The sequence below is a fragment of the Clupea harengus genome, chromosome 9 (assembly GCF_900700415.2).
Source record: "Clupea harengus chromosome 9, Ch_v2.0.2, whole genome shotgun sequence".
In the NCBI taxonomy this organism is placed as follows: domain Eukaryota; kingdom Metazoa; phylum Chordata; class Actinopteri; order Clupeiformes; family Clupeidae; genus Clupea; species Clupea harengus.
In genome coordinates this window covers 29,940,250-29,955,807 of record NC_045160.1, presented here as the reverse complement: position 1 = coordinate 29,955,807, position 15,558 = coordinate 29,940,250, and the positions used below count along the sequence as shown (strand labels likewise).

At 40.2% G+C, this 15,558-nt stretch overlaps 1 protein-coding gene across 1 annotated transcript; it reads left to right on the top strand.

The window, feature by feature from the left end:
* The first annotated feature begins 758 nt into the window (after positions 1 to 758).
* LOC122133144 (NACHT, LRR and PYD domains-containing protein 1a allele 5-like) lies at positions 759 to 14,329 on the top strand. Its single transcript, XM_042708643.1, has 6 exons — positions 759 to 925; positions 9,727 to 10,868; positions 11,839 to 11,922; positions 12,168 to 12,198; positions 13,637 to 13,685; positions 14,048 to 14,329. Exons 2-6 carry the CDS (start codon positions 9,959 to 9,961, stop codon positions 14,054 to 14,056), a joined length of 1,083 nt encoding a protein of 360 aa, XP_042564577.1. The 5' UTR covers positions 759 to 925; positions 9,727 to 9,958; the 3' UTR covers positions 14,057 to 14,329.
* Positions 14,330 to 15,558: the final 1,229 nt, after the last annotated feature.

Below are 15,558 nucleotides of genomic sequence, written 5' to 3'. Positions count from 1 at the left end.
TGGTATCAGGAAAATAAATATCTTATAAAAAGTAACATATGTATTTTTTAACCCTGTTACATGTGTTATGCAGTTTAATGACTGAGGTACGATGTGTATTTGTTGGTGTGTGTGAGAGAGTGAAATTATGGAGGTATGATGTGTGTGTGTGTGTGTGTGTGTGTTTGGGTCCCACTGCAGTGAGTGTGTGTGTGTGTTCACGTTTGTGATACAGTGTACTGAAGGAGGTACAGTCTGTGTGTTTGAGTCACCCTGCAATGTGTGTGTGTGTGTGTGTGATACAGTGTAATGAGTGAGGAACGGGGTGTATGTGTGTGTGTGTCTGTGTGTGTGTGTTTGTCTGTGTGTGTGTGTGTGTGTGTGTGTGTGTGTGTGTGTGTGTGATACAGTGTAATGAGTGAGGAATGGGGTGTGTGTCTGTCTGTGTTTGTGTGTGTGTGTGATGCAGTGTATTGAGTGAGGAACGGGGTGTGTGTGCCTGTACTGCTCTCTGTGTGTGTGTGTGTGTGTGTGTGTGTGTGTGTGTGCGTATGTTTGTATTAGTTTGGGGATGGGTGAACTACTGTCTGTGTGTCTGTGTGTGTGTGTGTGTGTTCTGTTGTGTGTGATATAGTGTAATGAGCGAGGTGTGTGTGTGTGTTTGTGTGTGTGTGTGTGTGTGTGTGTGTGTGAGTGATGCAGGAGTTCAGCATCTCTCAGACGGACTGAAGAATCCCTATTGCAAACTGAAGACACTAATATGAGTGTGAACACATTCATAATTGTCTTCTAGTGATGGTCGTGGTCGTACCTTCAGAAGGGAGAGTCCAGCAGCAGCAGCAGCCTCCACTAGCAGCTCCCACTCCTCAGATGCTGCAGAGCTGCACCTCACAGACAAAACCCAACAGGATCCAGGAGCACAGCTGCTCTCTGATGACACTCCCAAGTGAGTCTGGTGGACAACACACACACACACACACACACACACACACACACACACACAGAGTGATGAATTATCTACTGATGTTTAATAATTAATGCCTAAGGACATGAAAGATGAACACACACACACCACATAGGAGGAACCCAGAGAGAGCAAGAGGTTACTCTCCTCTGCCTGTGTGTGTGTGTGTGTATGTGTGTTTTTGCATATTGTGGGAGCCTGGCCTTAGGAGTAGTGATGTTACCCTTGACACTGAGGCTAGTGTGTGAGTGTATATCTATGTGTATGTATGTGTGTGTGTGTGAGAGAAAGTGTGTGTGTATGTGTGTGTTTGTGAGAGAAAGTGTGTGCGTGAGGGAGAGAAATAGTGTGTGTGTGAGAGAGAGAGAGTGGTTTTGTGTATGTGAGAGAGTCAGTGTATATATCTGTATGTGCATGTATGTATGTGTGTGTGTGTGTGTGTGTGTTTGAGAGAGAGTGAGAGTGAGAGAGTGTATGTGTGTGTGTTTGAGAGAGAGAGAGAGAGAGAGAGAGAGAGGGTGTGTGTGAGAGAGTGTTTATACGTTGTCATTACCCTCCTGGTCAACTGATGAACACATTTGAAACCAGTGATGTCAGTTTTGTGTGAGAAGCAAAGTGTGAAGACTTGTGCCTGTAGAATGCAAAAGACTGTGTGTCGCCCAACCCCTGGTGAATTTATGGCAAAAAATAGCTGAAGACAAAAATGCTTCCACTAAACTGTCAATATCCAATCAGCATGCCAGCTATTTTAACACACACGGCATAACACCAGAGTTTAAAAGATGTATTCCAATGTCCTCGTTCGTTTTTTTTATGAGAATGAGAACGCAGTAAAAATGCAACACCTGGCAAGCAGGAACATGAATATAGCCAATGCCTAAGCACTTATGTTAGAATTAAAAGATGTAGTATTTAATGTACGATTATTTCTTTTGAACAAAGTAATTAGGGAAATGTTGCAAAATAAAACTACAGTATTATTACAGTGCATGAAATGCCCTGTATTGTTATTCCTTCGTTTCTTATTCTTCATCTTATTATTACAGTGCATGAAATGCCCTGTATTGTTATCCAAACTTTTCTTATTACAGTGCATGAAATGCCCTGTATTGTTATTCCTTCGTTTCTTATTACAGTGCATGAAATGCCCTGTATTGTTATTCCTAGGCTTCTTATTCTTCTTATTACAGTGCATGAAATGCCCTGTATTGTTATTCCTTCGTTTCTTATTCTTCTTCTTCTTATTATTCTCTTTACCGACTTCTGCGCTTAATTCAGCTTGAACCGCTTAACGTAGAAACTTCTTTCAAACTTTGCTGCATAGGTCTTGCTAAGGACACTTATGCTATGTATTTTTCATTTTTCTAAACTTTATACTTTTTAAAATATTAAAGAAAAACTAATACAATTTATCCCATTGACTTACATTGGGCCATTATGACATCATAATAGGGTCTTTAAACTGGCTTGCACCTGTGCTTCACTGACACCTGCGCCAAGGTTCCAAGGCTCCTCTTCTCTCTGTCCCTCTCCATTCAACTGTATACCTAGGAATATTAAGAGACACCTTCCATACTCTACTTTTTTCTCTCTCCATCTTTCTCTCTATCCCTCTCATTCTACTTTCTCTCACACTCCATCTCTCTGCTTCACTCCATTTTCTCTCCTTCTTTCAATATTTTCACTCTTCTTTCCTTTCTTCTTTCCTTCTTCCACTCTTCTTTCCTTCTTCCACTTCTCTCCTTTCTTCTTTCCTTCTTCCACTCTTCTTTCCTTTCTTCACTGTTCTTTAATTTCTTCTTTCCTTCTTCCACTCTTCTTTCACTCTTCTTTCTTTTCTTCTTTCCTTCTTCCACTCTTCTTTCCTTCTTTCACTCTTCTTTCCTTCTTTCACTTTTCTTTTTTTTCTTCTTTCCTTCTTTCACTTCTTTCTTTTCTTCTTTCCTTCTTCCCTTCTTCCACTCTTCTTTCACTTTCTTTTTTTCCTTCTTTCCTTCTTCCACTCTTCTTTCCTTTTTTCACTCTTCTTTCTTTTCTTCTTTCCTTCTTCTCTTCTTTCCTTCTTCCACTCTTCTTTCCTTTCTTCTTTCCTTCTTTCACTCTTCTTTATTTTCTTCTTTCCTTCTTCCACTCCTTTCCTTTCTTAACTCTTCTTTCCTTTCTTCTTTCCTTCTTTTACTCTTCTTTCCTTCTCCAACTCTTCTTTCCTTCTTCCACTCTTTGTTCCTTTCTTCTCTCCTTCTTCCACTATTCTTTCCTTCTTCCACTTCTTTCCTTTCTTCTTTCCTTCTTCCACTCTTCTTTCCTTTCTTCTTTCCTTCTTCCACTCTTCTTTCCTTTCTTCTTTCCTTTCTTCCACTCTTCTTTCCTTTCTTCTTTCCTTCTTCCACTCTTCTTTCCTCTCTTCTTTCCACTCTTCTTTCCTTTCTTCTTCCCTTCTTCCACTCTTCTTTCCTTTCTTCTTTCCTTCTTCCACTCTTCTTCCCTTCCACTCTTCTTTCCTTTCTTCTTTCCTTCTTCCACTCTTCTTTCCACTTTTCTTTCCTTTCTTCTTTCCGTCTCTCACTCTTCTTTCTATTCTTCTTCCTTTCTTAACTTTTGCTTTTCATGCACTGGTATTTCCTTCAGGAAATGCATTTTCTAGTTATTATTCTTTGTACCGAACTTCTGCGCTTAATTCAGCTCGAACCGCTTAACTTAGAAACTTTGTTCAAACTTTGCTGCATAGGTCTTGTAAAGGACACTTATGCTATGTATTTTTCATTTTTCTAAACTTTATACTTTTTAAAATATTAAAGAAAAACTAATACAATTTCTCCCATTGACTTACATTGGGCCATTATGACATCATAATAGGGTCTTTAAACTGGCTTGCACCTGTGCTTCACTGACACCTGCGCCAAGGTTCCAAGGAACCTCTTCTCTCTGTCCCTCTCCATTCAACTGTATAACTAGGAATATTATTCTTTCCTTCTTCCACTCTTCTTCTTTCCTTCTTCCACTCTCCTTTCCTTTCTTCTTTCCTTCTTCCACTCTTCTTTCCTTCTTCTACTCTTCTTTTCTTTCTTCACTCTTCTTTCCTTCTTCCACTCTTCTATCCTTCTTCCACTCTTCTTCCCTTCTTTTACTCTTCTTTCCTTTCTTCTTTCCTTCTTTTCTTTCCTTCTTTCACTCTTCTTTTCTTTCTTCACTCTTCTTTCCTTTCTTCTTTCCTTCTTCCACTCTTCTTTCCTTCTTCTACTCTTCTTTTCTTTCTTCACTCTTCTTTCCTTCTTCCACTCTTCTTTCCTTCTTCTACTCTTCTTTTCTTTCTTCACTCTTCTCCCACTCTTCTTTCCTTCTTCCACTCTTCTTTCCTTTCTTCTTTCCTTCTTTCTCTCTTCTTTCTTTTCTTCTTTCCTTCTTCCACTCTTCTTCCACTCTTCTTTCCTTCTTTCACTCTTCTTTCTTTTCTTCTTTCCTTCTTCCACTCTTTTTTCCTTCTTTCACTCTTCTTTCCTTCTTTCCTTCTTTCACTTTTCTTTTTTTTTCTTCTTTCCTTCTTCCACTCTTTTTTTCTTTCTTCACTCTTCTTTCTTTTCTTCTTTCCTTCTTCTTTACTTCTTCCACTCTCCTTTCCTTTCTTCTTTCCTTCTTATACTTTTCTTTTTTTCCTCTTTCCTTCTTCTTTCCTTCTTCGACTCTTCTTTCCTTTCTTCTTTCCTTTCTTTACTCTTCTTTCCTTTCTTATTTCCTTCTTTCACTCTTCTTTCTTTTCTTCTTCCTTTCTTAACTTTTGCTTTTCATGCACTGGTATTTCCTTCAGGAAATGCATTTTCTAGTTATTATTCTCTTTACCGACTTCTGCGCTTAATTCAGCTCGAACCGCTTCACTTAGAAACTCCGTTCAAACTTTGGCGCGTAGGTCTTGTAAAGGACACTTGTGCTATGTATTTTTCATTTTTCTAAACTTTATACTTTTTAAGATATTAAAGAAAAACGAATAAAAAATGTCCCATTGACTTACATTGGGCCATTATGACATCATAATAGGGTCATTAAACTGGCTTGCACCTGTGCTTCACTGACACCTGCGCCAAGGTTCCAAGGCTCCTCTTCTCTCTGTCCCTCTCCATTCAACTGTTATATATTAAGAGACACCTTCCATACTCTACTTTTTTTTCAGTCCTTTTTTCTTTCCTTCTTCCACTCTTCTTTCCTTTCTTCTTTTCTTCTTCCACTCTTCTTTCCTTCTTCCACTCTTTTTTCCTTCTTTCACTCTTCTTCCTTCTTTCTTTTCTTCTTTCCTTCTTCCACTCTTCTTTCCTTTCTTCACTCTTTCTTTTCTTCTTTCCTTCTTCCACTCTTCTTTCCTTCTTCCACTCTTCTTTCCTTTCTTCCACTCTTCTTTCCTTTCTTCACTCTTCTTTCCTTCTTCCACTCTTCCTTCCTTCTTCAACTCTTCTTTTCTTCTTCCACTCTTCTTTCCTTTCTTCACTCTTCTTTCCTTCTTCCACTCTTCCTTCCTTCTTCAACTCTTCTTTTCTTCTTCCACTCTTCTTTCCTTCTTCCACTCTTCCTTCCTTCTTCAACTCTTCTTTTCTTCTTCCACTCTTCTTTCCTTTCTTCACTCTTCTTTGCTTTCTTCTTTCCTTCTTTCACTCTTCTTTCTTTTCTTCTTTCCTTTCTTCACTCTTCTTTGCTTTCTTCTTTCCTTCTTTCACTCTTCTTTCTTTTCTTCTTTCCTTTCTTCACTCTTCTTTCCTTTATTCTTTCCTTCTTCCACTCTTCTTTCCTTTTACTCTTCTTTCCTTTCTTCACTCTTCTTTGCTTTCTTCTTTCCTTCTTTCACTCTTCTTTCTTTTCTTCTTTCCTTTCTTCACTCTTCTTTGCTTTCTTCTTTCCTTCTTTCACTCTTCTCTCTTTTCTTCTTCCTTTCTTAACTTTTGCATTTCATGCACTGGTATTTCCTTCAGGAAATGCATTTTCTAGTTCTTCTCATTATTATTCTTTGTACCAAACTTCTGCGCTTTATTCAGCTTGAACCGCTTAACTTAGAAACTTTGTTCAAACTTTGCTGCGTAGGTCTTGTAAAGGACACTTATGCTATGTATTTTTCATTTTTCTAAACTTTATACTTTTTAAAATATTAAAGAAAAACTAATACAATTTCTCCCATTGACTTACATTGGGCCATTATGACATCATAATAGGGTCTTTAAACTGGCTTGCACCTGTGCTTCACTGACACCTGCGCCAAGGTTCCAAGGCTCCTCTTCTCTCTGTCCCTCTCCATTCAACTGTATAACTAGGAATATTATTCTTTCCTTCTTCCACTCTTCTTCTTTCCTTCTTCCACTCTTCTTTCCTTCTTCCACTCTCCTTTCCTTTCTTCTTTCCTTCTTCCACTCTTCTTTCCTTCTTCTACTCTTCTTTTCTTTCTTCACTCTTCTTTCCTTCTTCTACTCTTCTTTTCTTTCTTCACTCTTCTTTCCTTCATCTTTCTTTTCTTCTTTCCTTTCTTCACTCTTCTTTCCTTTCTTCTTTCCTTCTTCCACTCTTCTTTCCTTCTTCTACTCTTCTTTTCTTTCTTCACTCTTCTTTCCTTCTTCCACTCTTCTTTCCTTCTTCTACTCTTCTTTTCTTTCTTCACTCTTCTTCCACTCTTCTTTCCTTCTTCCACTCTTCTTTCCTTTCTTCTTTCCTTCTTCCACTCTTCTTTCCTTCTTTCTCTCTTCTTTCTTTCTTCTTTCCTTCTTCCACTCTTCTTTCCTTCTTTCACTCTTCTTTCTTTTCTTCTTTCCTTCTTCCACTCTTCTTTCCTTCTTTCACTCTTCTTTCTTCTTCCTTCTTCCACTCTTCTTTCCTTCTTTCACTCTTCTTTCCTTCTTTCCTTCTTTCACTTTCTTTTTTTTCTTCTTCCTTCTTCCACTCTTCTTCCTTTCTTCTTTCCTTCTTATACTTTTCTTTTTTTCCTCTTTCCTTCTTCTTTCCTTTCTTCACTCTTCTTTCTTTTCTTCTTTCCTTCTTCCCTTCTTCTTTCCTTCTTCGACTCTTCTTTCCTTTCTTTACTCTTCTTTCCTTTCTTATTTCCTTCTTTCACTCTTCTTTCCTTTCTTATTTCCTTCTTTCACTCTTCTTTCTTTTCTTCTTCCTTTCTTAACTTTTGCATTTCATGCACTGGTATTTCCTTCAGGAAATGCATTTTCTAGTTATTATTCTTTGTACCGAACTTCTGCGCTTAACGTAGAAACTTTGTTCAAACTTTGCTGCGTAGGTCTTGTAAAGGACACTTATGCTATGTATTTTTCATTTTTCTAAACTTTATACTTTTTAAAATTTTAAATAAAAACTAATACAATTTCTCCCATTGACTTACATTGGGCCATTATGACATCATAATAGGGTCTTTAAACTGGCTTGCACCTGTGCTTCACTGACACCTGCGCCAAGGTTCCAAGGCTCCTCTTCTCTCTGTCCCTCTCCATTCAACTGTATACCTAGGGATATTAAGAGACACCATCCATACTCTACTTTTTTTTCTCTCCATCTTTCTCTCTATCTCTCCTTCTTCCACTCTTCTTTCCTTCTTCCACTCTTCTTTCCTTCTTCCACTCTTCTTTTCTTCTTCAACGCTTCTTTCCTTCTTCCACTCTTCTTTCCTTCTTCCACTTCTTTCTTTCTTCTTTCCTTCTTCCACTCTTCTTTCCTTTCTTCACTCTTCTTTCCTTCTTCCACTCTTCTTTCCTTCTTCCACTCTTCTTTCCTTCTTTCACTCTTCTTTCTTTCCTTCTTGCACTCTTCTTTCCTTCTTTCACTCTTCTTTCCTTCTTTCACTTTTCTTTTCTTCTTTCCTTCTTCCACTCTCCTTTCTTCTTTCTTTTCTTCTTTCCTTCTTCCACTCTTCTTTCCTTTCTTCTTTCCTTCTTTCACTCTTCTTTCTTTTCTTCTTTCCTTTCTTCTTTCCTTCTTTCACTCTTCTTTCTTTTCTTCTTTCTTTCTTAACTTTTGCATTTCATGCACTGGTATTTCCTTCAGGAAATGCATTTTCTAGTTATTCTTTGTACCAAACTTCTGCGCTTAATTCAGCTCGAACCGCTTAACTTAAAAACTTCGTTCAAACTTTGGCGCATAGGTCTTGTAAAGGACACTTATGCTATGTATTTTTCATTTTTCTAAACTTTATACTTTTTTAAATATTAAATAAAAACGAATACAAATCTTCCCATTGACTTACATTGGGCCATTATGACATCATAATAGGGTCATTAAACTGGCTTGCACCTGTGCTTCACTGACACCTGCGCCAAGGTTCCAAGGCTCCTCTTCTCTCTGTCCCTCTCCATTTAACTGTTTTATGTTAAGAGACACCTTCCATTCTCTACTTTTTTTTCTTTCCATCTTTCTCTATCCCTTTCCTTCTTCCACTCTTCTTTCCTTCTTCCACTCTTCTTTCCTTTCTTCTTTCCTTCTTCCACTCTTCTTTCCTTTCTTCACTCATCTTTCTTTTCTTCTTTTCTTCTTCCACTCTTCTTTCCTTCTTTCACTCTTCTTTCCTTCTTTCACTTTTCTTTTTTTTCTTCTTTCCTTCTTCCACTCTTCTTTCCTTTCTTCACTCTTCTTTCTTTTCTTCTTTCCTTCTTCCCTTCTTCTTTCCTTCTTCCACTCTTCTTTCCTTCTTTTACTCTTCTTTTCTTTTCTCCTTTCCTTCTTTCACTCTTCTTTCTTTTCTTCTTCCTTTCTTAACTTTTGCATTTCATGCACTGGTATTTCCTTCAGGAAATGCATTTTCTAGTTTACAGTTCACTGTTGCACTTTAACGGTTTAAAAAGTGAATGGCTGTCCTTTTTCATTTATCCTCAATTAAATGGTTGCAAATCAAATCTTCTTCTTTCACTGACTGAATTTGACATACCCTCATAACATGTCACCTTGTGATTGTAGGTCATCTTTTAACCTTTGAAGGACAAAGCTTAGCAGCAAAACTTGATATCAAAAGAAATCGTAAATGCTACATGTGTTCGTACCATATTGTAGTGAGGTGGAGTACTATTGCTGACCTTTCTTGGGATTGCAGTTACAAAAGTCCCACCATAATCTGCAATCGTTTGTTTGTTTGTTTTTTGACCCTGCGAATGTGTCCACGCCACCGGACGTGGCGTGAGAGACTGTTCAATGACTGCAAACAGTATGCAGCATTGGTGTTTTTAAGGAAGCACTTAAATAAATTGAACAATCAACAAAATACACTCAAACAAAAAGCCAAACTCATATGCATGCTGCCTGTATGCTGTGTGCTGCTTGGTTGTTAGTTTTACACAAATCAAACAATTCATTTTACCATCATCAATCATCAATGTCTATAGCAGCACTTCCAACATCAAATAATCATCACAATAAGAAACACAATAAGTTACTGTACCAGTGGCTTCTTTGGTTGGACCACAGGTAGATCCTTTGTTTGCCTCTCTCTCTGCTGAGATGTTTGCTGTGAGGCTTTCCATTCACAGGTGTTCCAACTTAAAGTAATGAGCAGCCTGCACTGGCCTGCTAGTGGTGCATTCTGGGACTTACAGTTTTTAAAGTTAGCTGATGTAATGAGGAACTGAAATTAAGCCTGATAATGTTCATTTTACCTCAACAGTTATATTTCTGCTTTACTTCTAAATGAAGCAGTCTCTGAATTTAATCTGACACTATGACCACAGACCTTCATTTTCATTCACATATCCCCCTCCTTTTGTGTGTGTGTGTTTGTGTGTGTGTGTGTGTGTGTGTGTGTGTGTGTGTGTGTCTTATAGCAGCGATGACCCACAGAGGAGCTGTGAATCCTGTGCTGAAGTTCCAGACACCAGCCACTGGGTCCTGGTGGAGCCTGAAGTCTCTACAGAGAAGAGCATCTCAACCTACAGCCTGAGCTCTCCTGCAGGGAGCTATGAGTGCTCAGAGTCTGGTCTGCGCTGGTCGTGTGCCGGTCCAGTCACCCTGCAGTACCGCTTCACAGACTGGCATGTCTATGCTGAAGATCTGGCCCAGATGCAGTCCAGACCAGCTGGTCCTCTGATGGACATCAGCCTCATGTCAGGAGAGCTGGAGGAGATCCATCTGCCACATTTCCTGTGTTTGGGGGGTTGTGAGGCGTCTGTGCGTGATGCTGTGAGGGTCCTGCATGGGCGGGACAGCGGAGTGTGTGTGGAGGTGTGTGAGATGACCAGACGCCATGCCAGGCTTCTCCACCCATCCTTCTCTCTGTTTGGGCTGGTGTATTACCTGAGGGATCTGCTTTCTCCCAAAGTCCACTGTGAGCTGCTGCTCTTCTGCACCCGCCCCACTCCCCTGACTCTCCACGCCTACCTGGTGCCTAAAGACCCTGCTCTCATCCGGGACATCCACCAGGAGGAGAAGCTCGAGGGGGTGAGGATCCGCAAACCCGGCGCCGTGGGCCCGCTCCCGCTTGAGACCAGCGTCCACGTGAGGACGTCGTGCCGGTCGGAGATCCAACCCGAGGTGATTAACCTGTGGCCCCACTCCACTGCTAACTTCTGTGAGGTTTACATGGACCAGCCAGAGGAGGGCTTTGATATGAAGGTCATCAGCTCTCAGCACACAGAGCCCATCTGGAGAGCCAAGATCCGCAGAAACGACTACTTGCAGCCCAGCAGGAGCCCAGGACAGGTCGGCAGCCAGGCGGCAGTTCGCTTTGTGGACGAGAAGAGGGCAGAGCTCATCAGCAGGGTGACAGAGGTGATGCCCATAGCTGACGAGCTCCTCTCCCAGGGAGTCATCGTCCGGGAGACCTACTCTAACATCCAAGCTGCTCCCACCAGTGAGGACAAAATGAGGGTCCTTTATGAGGGCCTGCACTCAGCTGGAGCTCAGGGCAAACTGGCCTTCTACAGGATCCTTCAGGCACAGCAGCGCCTCCTAGTGGAGGATCTTACAGAAGGTACTCACACACACGGTACTCACACAGACACTGAACCCACACACACACACGGTACTCACACACTGTACTCACACATACATACAGAAGGTACTCACACACACACTGTACTCACACACACAAAAGGTACTCAGCCTAGTGATGAATATAGGTGTTTTTCATGTACTTTCTAAGGAGTTAAAACTCTTCCTGCCCCACAAGAATGTACCACATTCCCGCCACCTTCATTAACACACAAATGGTCAGCAAGACCCTCCCTCTCTGCTGACATACACACCTTTCATATCTAGGTACTCCATAGACGAGACCCCCCCCCCCCCCATCACGCCCCACCTAACACCTTGAATAGACTGGTGATTGTGACTGTAATAGACTGGTGATTGTGACTGCAATAGACTGGTGATTGTGACTGTAATAGACTGGTGATTGTGTCTGTGACTGTAATAGACTGGTGATTGTGACTGTAATAGACTGGTGATTGTGTCTGTGACTGTAATAGACTGGTGATTGTGACTGTAATAGACTGGTGATTGTGACTGTAATAGACTGGTGATTGTGACTGTAATAGACTGGTGTTTGTGACTGTAATAGACTGGTGATTGTGTTTGTGACTGTAATAGACTGGTGATTGTGACTGCAATAGACTGGTGATTGTGACTGTAATAGACTGGTGATTGTGACTGTAATAGACTGGTGATTGTGTCTGTGACTGTAATAGACTGGTGATTGTGACTGTAATAGACTGGTGATTGTGACTGTAATAGACTGGTGATTGTGACTGTAATAGACTGGTGTTTGTGACTGTAATAGACTGGTGATTGTGTTTGTGACTGTAATATACTGGTGTTTGTGACTGTAATCGACTGGTGATTGTGTTTGTGACTGTAATAGACTGGTGATTGTGACTGTAATATACTGGTGATTGTGTCTCTGACTGTAATAGACTGAAATGTTCCTGATTGTTATTCTTCAGGTCAGAACAGCAGTCAAACTGTGGCTCCTTCAGTGTCTCATAACCAAGTCCAGAGAGACGTGAACATCACAACTCATATTGCCGGTGAGGACATCAAAATAAAAAACAAGCAAATCAATGAATGATTACAGAATAATCAGACATATTCATAAGTAAAGTAAATAAAGTAAATTCTATAGAACAGCCCACACATATAACATGTCACGGTTGGAGAAACTAATATTCACAGTAGCAGTTGTTTCATGTTGCTTTAATTGCCCATAAGAGTCACATTTCTTTTGTTGTGCTTCTTCTCTTATCTGCCGTTTCCACCCTTTCTCTCTGTACAGTCCAACCATCACCAGCAGTCAACACAGACAGGTAAATGGTGTTTTACAATCTCACTTAAAGATATATAATTTTGTACAGACAGGTAAATGGTGTTTTACAATCTCACTTATAGAGATATAATTTTGTACAGGCAGGTAAATTGTGTGTCATGATCTCTCATGTATAGAGATATATATATATATATGTGTCATGTTCTCTCATGTATAGAGATAGATATCTATGTTTACACATGCCGGAGGTCCCCAGCTCGAATCCTGACATTGGTGGTTTTACCATAAGGCATCGGTAGGCAATTGGTTGAGGTCTCGTACGCCGTGCAGATTTGTGGCGAAACCTGAAGTAACTGTCCCAAGGTCTATCTACTCAGATGTGCTCCACAGCGCCCTACAATTCCCATGTAAATTTGTGGTCAGATATGGAATTGCAGTGAACCTTCATAGAAAGCTGTTGTGGCAGAAATAAACACAAGTTGACCTACAGTATTAATATCACTCTGCACTATCTGCCACTCTTGCTGTTAACATCATCCTTCAGAGCCTTGAACTGAGCTGAACCTGATCAGAGCAAAACAAAGAAATACAAACAAAGACTTTAATGCTTTAATTTACCTTTTGATTGATGTACGAAATAAACTAATCAAGTTCATTATATCCACTTCTCCTGGACTCTTTGAATCACGCGTCAAGATACAATCACCGGAACTCCAAGAAGTGGTCAAACTAATTTCCAAGATTTCGCCACTACAGTTACTATGAGTTGTGCGTAGTCTGAAGTTAGTATGAGTTGTGCGTAGTGTGACGTTACTATGAGTTGTGCGTAGTCTGATGTTACTATGAGTTGTGCGTAGTCTGAAGTTACTATGAGTTGAAATTCTGCAGGCACCCCTGAGCTAAACCACAATAAAAAAGTGCACATGAGGGGCCTAAATATCTGGCAAAAACAACAATTAGCATTTGACCATATGCCTTATAAAACAGCTTTCAACACTGGAACAGTAAACATTAAAATACATGCTATCCAGTGTCCCTGTATTAAGGTCGGTTGGATTACTCTGCTTTTTGAAGTGGTATTCGTGGTGTCAACTGGTGTATGTGTCGATTTATTGTGATCATTTCTATTTGGCTTTCATTTCACTTGCTTGGCGGTAGAGAAAGAGAGAGACAGAATGTTTGTCTATTTCTAACTGATAGAAGGTCATTTGAGGTTCTTTAGTTAGAAGAGTTAGAATTCTCATTTGGGTGTTTAGTCCTTTAGTTCTGTGGCTTTGTTACCTAAATAGAGCCGCCTCCAAATAGCTTTGTGTTCACTAGCTATAATTGCATTATTGATCACCAGCTATGATTGCATTATTGATCACCAGCTATGATTGCGTTAAGCGTATCTGCTTATCATATCAAACACACACTACACTAAATCAACCGGATGCTCCCTTCACCTTATGGATTTTATTTGTTGTTATCCACTGTAGGAGGTCGGGAAACTTGAACAAGAGCCAGAGCTGTTGGTGTTGTTGGCAGGTATGTCATTGTTTTCATTTACGTTGTGGTTTGTACATTCATTTTGTTCTGACCTCTGATATTGACATGCTAGGTCTCGCTAGCACTTATACTAACAGGTTAGCTAGGCTAGCTAGCTTCCTGTAATGTTTCAGTGTGAGGCTAGTTTCCTAGCATACTTTAGCAGTAAAGTTAGCGAATTTATGTGGATAAGTTTGTAAAGCAATTGTTCAAACTGTTGTGTTCCTACTTTTACATTTTTATGACTTGGGTATTTTGTGTGGGTTACCTGGCCCTGTTTCTGAAAATCTTGGGAAGAGGAGGTTGGGAATCTTGAAAAGAGCCAGAGCCCAGCAACTGATTGCTGTTGCTGTTGTTTGCAGAGAAAATAAAATTCAACAAAGAGTCCCGTTTCCGGACGTCATCGTTCATACCATTCAGCCAATCACAACGCAAGGAAATAACCCACCGGTTACATATAGTTCTAGAGCTCCTTGGGTTCATATGAAGTTAAGATGAAAATGTCTCTCAAATTAACTCAACCCTGAGGAGCCCCTTCTAGAAGACACCTACAAGAGGAGGATGGATCTCTTAATCTGAGCTCAGGTCTCTCAGATGAACTTTAATCTGAGCTCTGGTCTCTCAGATCAACTTTAATCTTAGCTCTGGTCTCTCTCAAATGAACTTTAATCTGAGCTCTGGTCTCTCTCAGATAAACTTTAATCAGAGCTCTCGTCTCTTTCAGATCTTTCAGATCAACTTTAATCTGAGCTCAGGTATCTTTCAGATATTCTTTAATCAGTATTTTTTTTACAAATCTAATCTTTAATTAGCACTTAGTCATATGACAACTGTGGTGTGTTGTACATTCCTGTTTCTTTACGGTTTAATGATATCTTTCTTTTCTTTCTGTTTATAGTCACATTGATCAACTCACAATGTCTTCCGTTGCCATTTAAAAGCTGTAATACAAAGGAAGTTATATTTTCATATGGAAAATTATTTTTAATGGATGAATGACTTTGGTTGTCCTATAATTCTACTATAATTCTTGTATTGTTCCATTTGGACTGTTTTGTAAATAAACAATTGAATCAAATAAGTCTCTGGTGTAACCCTCCACTCATTTAGACAGAGTGTACTGAAGTGGAGATGAGGTAGCCTGATATGGATGCTGTTTCTGATTGGCTGCTGGACTCACCTGAGGAAAGCCCCTGATGAGTTCAGACAGGTGTGTTTGATCCGGGAGGGAGAGAGAGAGATGGAAAACATGGCCTAGAGTGGGATTCCCTTAGAAGCAGGACTGGCTAAACTACCACAGGGCCATCAGCTCTCATCAGTCATTCACTACACAAGGCTGGGAAGGTACCACAGGGCCATCAGCTCTCATCAGTCATTCACTACACAAGGCTGGGAAGGTACCACAGGGCCATCAGCTCTCATCAGTCATTCACTACACAAGGCTGGGAAGGTACCACAGGGCCATCAGCTCTCATCAGTCATTCACTACACAAGGCTGGGAAGGTACCACAGGGCCATCAGCTCTCATCAGTCATTCACTACACAAGGCTGGGAAGGTACCACAGTTCAGAGTGATGGACTAGTATTCCCATTCATCTCTATGGGAGCTCAGCCAATGCATTCAGATCAGCAGGACCGCAGACTGGACACTAGTAATCTATCAGTGTCTCCAGGCTCTACACACTCACACACACCTCATAGAGCTCAAACACAGTTAGGCCTACACAACACACACATATACTGTCTGAGTCATATAGTTATATATCTGTAAATGATATATTTGTTTGGGGAAATATATATATATATATTAAGGGTGTAAATCTCTCATGACAAACGATCCGATTCGCATCTCGATACATGGGCACGATACGAT

What these genes read in the sequence shown, in the direction of transcription:
- LOC122133144 (XM_042708643.1), top strand. Translation starts at nt 9,959, where the DNA reads ATGCAGTCCAGACCAGCTGGTCCTCTGATGGACATCAGCCTCATGTCA. An exon ending in AGTGGAGGATCTTACAGAAG is followed by an intron (nt 10,869 to 11,838) that starts GTACTCACACAC and finishes GTTATTCTTCAG; the next exon opens with GTCAGAACAGCAGTCAAACT. An exon ending in CCAGCAGTCAACACAGACAG is followed by an intron (nt 12,199 to 13,636) that starts GTAAATGGTGTT and finishes TATCCACTGTAG; the next exon opens with GAGGTCGGGAAACTTGAACA.